The sequence below is a fragment of the Condylura cristata genome, unplaced genomic scaffold (assembly GCF_000260355.1).
Source record: "Condylura cristata isolate star-nosed mole 26May11 unplaced genomic scaffold, ConCri1.0 scaffold00008, whole genome shotgun sequence".
In the NCBI taxonomy this organism is placed as follows: domain Eukaryota; kingdom Metazoa; phylum Chordata; class Mammalia; order Eulipotyphla; family Talpidae; genus Condylura; species Condylura cristata.
In genome coordinates this window covers 44,752,092-44,759,145 of record NW_004567109.1, presented here as the reverse complement: position 1 = coordinate 44,759,145, position 7,054 = coordinate 44,752,092, and the positions used below count along the sequence as shown (strand labels likewise).

At 36.1% G+C, this 7,054-nt stretch overlaps 1 protein-coding gene across 1 annotated transcript in view; it reads left to right on the top strand.

Annotated features, from left to right (window-relative positions):
- Nucleotides 1-7,054, top strand: part of SLC44A5 (solute carrier family 44, member 5) — a 52,562-nt gene that overhangs the window by 10,184 nt on the left and 35,324 nt on the right. The window contains exon 2 of the mRNA XM_004679128.2: nt 4,313-4,397. Coding sequence (XP_004679185.1) covers nt 4,368-4,397 — 30 coding nt within the window. The 5' untranslated portion in view covers nt 4,313-4,367. The remainder of the gene's footprint in view (nt 1-4,312; nt 4,398-7,054) is intronic.

The following is a 7,054-nucleotide window of genomic DNA, read 5'->3' as shown; positions in this document are numbered from 1 at the left end:
GTCTTAGTGCAGTGCTTTAACCTGCTACGCCACCAGGGAGGGCCCTAAATTATTTTTATTTTATCCAATATCAGGTTTGTTTACTTTAATATTCTTCTTACATACCTGATATTTCATGATTATCCATTTTAACTGAAGAAGGAAGAATCAGACCACATGTGTAAGTGTGCTCTGCTGCTAGTGACACAGTGTAATAGGTTGGTTTTCTAGGAAGATCTTTGCTCTGTATGGGGTGATGGACTGTGTTGGTTGAAAGACCACACTACAGAAGCATGAACTGTTGGCAAACTATCACACACATTCACATTAAACATTCGAGAATATGAATGGACATTAACTATGGAGCCAAGTCCTGCAAAAGCCAATGCAGTTTTCAGTTCACACAACAGAATAGGCCTGCTCAGTTTTTGCCTGAATGCTAGGATTCTTTTTTTTTTTTTTTTAAGATTTATTTATTTATGCATAAAGAACTGGGGTATAGGCCAGAGGTGCACGAGCAATGAGAGAATTCATAAGAGACAAAGTGGGGGTGCAGAATGCAGATCATTGAAGTACACTGCTGAGGGAAGCAGCAGGCGGGTCAGGAGAGGTCTGCTGAGCCATGTGGATCACCTCGCTAGCTTTCAGTGCTGTGCCCTAACCTGTTGTGCCACCAGGGAGGACCTGAATGCTTGGAATCTAAGTGTAAGGATTCGGTGTATTTCAGAGGTGCTGAATTTCTCTGTAGTTTATACATAAACCTTCAATTCATCTTGTTTTGACCCATGCTTCCTACTGTCAACTCTTGAGTACAAGATGTCACATGACTTCTAAAAAACAAACTTTGTCCCATCCTCTATGGTGCATTTGTCCCTCAACACACTCTTGTCTGCTCTCCATCTTCCAGAAATTGTTAAACTCTCCTATACAAGCTTTCCATCCTTCAAATGGTTAACTGGTGTGGTGAGGCTTGTTCCTGTTTGATTTTCATCTTTTCTTTCAAACAGTATAAGGGAAGAAGAGATTGGCTTAAAGTGCACATTGTGTCATCTTGTAGTTTGCAGTTGTGTATTTTATTATTTTTTGATGGAAATACAATTCGAGTTAAATAATGAATTTCTCAGTCACTCTCAGAATTGTTGCAACTATAACTGCTTACTTTGTAGCTATGGAATCAGAGGTCCAATAAAATGTAAGGATATCTGATAGACTCTTACACAATCAGTATAGATTTGTGATGAAAAAGTAGGGTGGATTCTATGACTTTGAAAAAGTATACTCTGGAATTGATCTCATTCATTATGAAACATTTGAGAAGTACCTGGAATGGGCCAAGTTTGGCTAAGTTTTGGCAAGGTGAGAATGAGTATAAAGATAAGTAAGGTATAATCCTTACTGATGAGGATAACATAATCTGGTGAATAACTTGAGTATATGTAACATTTTGCAATTCATAAATCAGTTTTTACTCTTGAACTTAATAGATTTACCAGTCACAGTTTTAACTACTCCTAAGGGATGCCAATGATACATGACATAAAAAAATGTATTAATTTATTTAGGTTCAAATTTGAATCACATGTATTATAAGACTATGTGAGTGATATATTATAGTTGCTTGGGTGGTGAAAAGTCAAGCTGACTCATATGCAACAATGAAGTATCATTGTGCATCTAGTGTATGAGTTTATGAGCAGATTTTTCTTTTTCTATTGTCTAGCACAGCAGTTTTATTCGTGTATTAAATGTAGGTTTTATTTAGCACTATTTTCTTATTTGGTCTTTAATTTTTTATTGAGATAGCATTTGTTTGTAACAACGTATATATTTTAGAGGTATAGGTTCCCATCTCTTCACCTGTATATTGCCACACCAACTGTATATTTTGCACCACCAAGGCATCAGTAACTCTCCACCATAGTCCAATGAGCCCCTCCCAGCTGTACTTTCCACTTTTACTCTCCCCTTCTGGTAGCATCAATTCTGCTGTTGGATTTCTATTGTTTGTTTGTTCTGCTTCTTTGTTTTATTTATGTTTCAAATCTGATTGGAATCATTCTGTTTACCATTCTCATTTTGTCTTATATTGCTCAGCACAATCCCCTCCAATTTCATCTCCATATGGATGTTTAAAAAAAAAAAAAAAACCTTTTTAATAGCTGAGTAGTATTCCCTTGTGTGTATATGCCATATTTTCTCTATCAATTCAGCTGTTGTTGGGCACTTAGGTGGTTTTCATAGCATGGCTATTATAAATAGTGTTGTAGTTAGCATAGAAGTGCATATATCCCTTTGAATTGGTGGTTTATTAGTATTCTTTTGTTGTTGTTCTTCAGATAGATATGGAGGATTGGAATTTATAACAGATAAATTCTTGAGCTATTTGGACTTGTTAGGGTTATAAACATGACATGAGATTATTTTCCCATTATTTTTGCTTTTAACAGTGCTATTTCAACAACCCTCCTCACTTTTACATGGGCAGATCCCCTAGATTTCATATACTTTTTGTGGTGATGAATTTTAGTATATTACAATTCAAAATCTTATCTCATGTCTCTAATTGCTTGGCTTAGGCCTGAAAAGGAACTTACATTGGGAGAAACAGCCTGGTTTGCTATTTCCTTTCTATTCCCTCTTCTGATTCTGAGTGGTGGAAGAAGAGTATCTTACTTTCTTGGCCATAATCCTAGTCCCTACTTATAGTTCTGCAGTGAAGTTGTAAATGACTATTTATTTGGTTGCTTTGGGGTAAGCATCCAAAGGCTGGCTATTTCCCAGGGCAGAAGTATAAATCTCTAACAATATCCTCACTGAAAAGATCCATGACTTGAGAGATTGTCTTTGGCTTGCCCCCCCAAATTCCTCAATGATATCACTCATGGTTCACCTGTAGCCCCTGATTGTCAGAAGTACCCCTAGAAGGCATAGTACCACTTAACTTAACTTGACTTCACATCCTTCCACGACAGGCTGATACCCTCTTTCTGCTTCAGTGATTTTTAAAAGGCTCTTCTAATCTTTTTGGGTCTCATTTCCCCCTGCTAAAATGGAAACCAAGGGTTGACAAGCAGAGGCAACACAAAAGAGGTTTCTACTTGGAAAAGGAGGTTTTAGCCTACCTTTCTTACAGGTATCCTCTATCTCTATTAAGAAGCTCTCTCAGATACTCTGTAATTTGGAACTGGAATGAGATAACCCACACTCTCAATGAGGAAGGGCTAGAAAATTCTTTTAACTGTGGTCATGGTAGCTTGTCAACTCTATTACTTCCAACCCAACTGCCCCTGCTAGCGTTTCACTTATGTGGACAGAGGCACGAAGGGGCTAGAAATGATGTAATGATATAACCCACTTATTTTTGTGAAGGGTTTACTCTATCTTCAGACTTGTATCCTATTTCATGATTCTGATTCAGTATTACTGAGCAGCTTATTTCATACATTGGATGCTAATTTAGTCATGATTAATTGAGACTTGAAACAGTGCTGGGAAATTCTTCTTGAATGTGTAGGGCTGTGTTCAATCAACAGGAGAGAATTGAAGATATGAGCGGTCAACGGTTGAAAATGAGCCAAGAATCAGGATTTTCAACTGACATACAAATTTTACTTATACATAATAAGTTGAACAAAACTTGTCTTGAGTCCAATGTACATTATTTTATGTCCTCCAAACACCACAATGAAGTAGGTATGGTTGATATTATCCCCATTTAACTGATGATGAAATTGAGATTCAAAATGAAGCCTTGACTTGCCAAACTGCAAACTAATACTCTACTTGGTGCTTCTGATAGTGAACATTGACCTGTCCTGTTACTGTAACATAGGTCATAATTTTGAACCAAAGAGAATCTTTCTTAATTTTTTGATTTTTGTACAAGTGTCAAAGTAATACATGTTTTTTCAGTGAATCTACGAACATTAAGCAAAAATAATCATATACAGTTATTTTTCTGCACATGTTACAATATTTTGCAAACTTTAAATCAAATTATATTTTAATGCTCTTTAGTGACCCATTTCCAAAAATTAATATATTGTGACTTTCACTATCCATTAAATATTTTCTTCAAAAATAGTTTCAATGGCAGTATAATCTTCTACTTTATGAAGTGAAAATTCTTTTATTTAACTCATTCCCTGTTGGACAGTTTTCAACTTTTTCCTATTACAAAAAGGTGCTTTAAATGTCTGGCAACTTAATGGGGAGTCAGGGAAAGTAAATACAATTTCTAAAGATCATACTATGAGAAATAATCAGGATCTCAAATTATTTGGAACAATTTCAGTCACTAAAACAAGATTATATTATGTTGTTTTCTTAACAGAAACAAGACCATTTTGTTTTACTATAACCTGCTCAGCTGTACTAGTCCCTCTGTGATGGTAAACCTACAGTGCCCCACCACACAGGTAAGGAAAGTATGATTCCCTGACGGTATTAGCAATTTCAGTCATTCTTGGATAAAAGAATTTAGAAGCTCCACTTGGGTTCTGTGTGCATGTAGTTAATGATGAATTTATGGAAGGTGGGGTGACATAAGTATGAGCTCATGGGGTGACATAAGTATGAGCTCATGTTTGTTCATATGCAATCAAAAAACTAATCAAGGATTAATGATTTTAGAATAGTGGTAAGGAATCTTGATGTATCTTGTCCAACCACCTGTTTTTATAAACGAACTGTAGTCCAAATAAGTGGAGACGTTTTTCTCAAAATTAGTATTGTTTTAGAAAGAATAAAACTAGCAGTTATAATGAATAAACCACAGTTTTCCAGCAATTTAACAAAGGTTTATTTCTGATTATATAATAGTATAAGGTGAGCATTTATGGACAGTGGGTGACTCCCCACCAGTTTCTCTATTCTGCTGGCTCTTCCATTTATAAGGTCCTGTCATCTTCATCCTGCTGCCAGCAAGAAACAGAGAGGATAAGTAAATAAAGCACCTGCTTGGGAGAAAGTGTTGAATAAAAAGTATCATATGTTGCATGTTTATTTACATGCCATAGACATATTTGTTTTGTATTTTCACACCTAAATAAAAAGAGGAAAGAATCAAGCAATGTATTAAGTAATTTTGGGCTAAGCAACCCCTCCTGTTCCATAAAACAAATGGAGGGAGAGGAACAAATGTCAATGCACTGTTAGTTACTCCCTCACCCAGAACACCCTTCTTCCAAAGATAGACAACCTCTAGTAACATGTACTACTGTCTTTAACCCAAAGCCCAGGATCAATGAGTGATGCAGTCTTTCCATCTGGGAGATCTGGAAATCTGGAAGTCTTTCTATCCATTTCCACAATGGGAAATGGTGCTAGAAAAATCAGAAAGCAAAATCCCACCATATAGAAGCAAGGAGTATATTCAGTAGGTTCTGGTGCCTGACATCGGAAAATAATCAATCTGGGTTATTTCCTCTAAGAGGAATTCCCTTATTCATTGCATTCTGCAGTCCTCTACCTGACCACTGGGCAGTTTCCTGTCTATTGGCCTCCAGGATACACCATGACTGAACTCTGGAAACCTACCCATTTGGATATCATTAGATCTTATCTTTTCTCACATACTCAAGCACATTATTCCAGACATTTTTTTTCTATTACTACTGTTTTCCCCTCTCTATTAAATTAGCTGTCAATATAAAAACATACTGTTGTATTTTCCATCTAAAAAGTTCTCTCCTTGAGAACTTTCCCCATTGCTGCTTTCTCTGCTCAAAAAGAATAATCTGTATTCAATGTGTATATATCCTCTCTTTTGCTTTTCATTGAAGCTTTTATTCCTACTACAATTTCCTCCAAATGATACCTCTGACCTCCACACTATTACACCAATTCTCAATCCACATTTACCTGATTTAACACCACCTTTTAATTAACCCCATCTCATTAAAATGCTTTCTTTATTTGGCTTCCAACATTCTTCACAAACAACTTTCTCTGTTTTCTCCCAACTCTCTAGCTATTCCATATCAGCTTACTTTGATGGATCCCTTCATTTTCCAAAATATTCTAAAAATTGGAACTTCTTCCTTCACTGTAATTAGTTCTTTTTGAAATCTACATTTACTCCTTTGGTGATGTCACCTAGTCTTGTAGTTTTAATGCCATCTATATGTTCCCTACCTGATTTACATCTCTGGATAAGTCTGCTTGCTGAACTCTAGAATTTAATATGCAAGCACTTATATCTATGCAGTGTCTCTATGTGGATATTTAGTTGTATCTCAGATTTTATTTGACCAAAACTCAACTCCTAACCTCTCATTTTATTCCTGAAATTATTCCCCACCACCATAATTCATCCCTATTCCAATGAATGTGAACTCCAAATACCACTCGAGGTTGTCTATTTTTGGAAGAAATTTTTTAAACAGAAGATATAACAGCATGTTTGTATATTGACAGGACTAATTCAGTAGAGAGGGGAACACAGTAGTAAAAGAAAAAAAACAAGAATTCCTCTTCTACTCATACTCACACAAGAACCAATTTATCTGGTTTCCATCCAAAATATACTCTTTACTACCAAACTGCTTGTCACCATTCTCTTCCTATTTTCCAGGGACCTCATCTCTTTACTACAATAAATTAGTCAATGACCTTCTGACTGGTCTCTTTGTCTCCATCTCGTCTACCCGCCACCACATTTTATAGTCTCTACCAGTAGCCCATGTGATTTGTTAAATATAAGTCACATGATATCTATCACTCATTTGTTCAAAGTAAAAAACACTCTTTTATTCCCCAAAGTACTCAGACTAAAGTCCAAGTCTTAACAATGGTCTACACGATTCTCCACTGTGTGTCCAACTCTCCAAGTGCATATCCTATGATACTCCCTATACTCACTATATTGGGTAGTCTTCAAAGGATCTAGGAAATATCCTGCTTCAGCATCTTAGACTTTGACATTCCTGATGCCTAGACTACTCTTTCTCTAAATGAATAGGGCTTGATCACTAGTCTTCCAATTTTTTTCCTAATTGGATATTACTACTATTTTTTTTTAAAGATTTATTTATTTGTGCATACAGAACTGGGGTACAGGCCAGAGGCTCAGGGG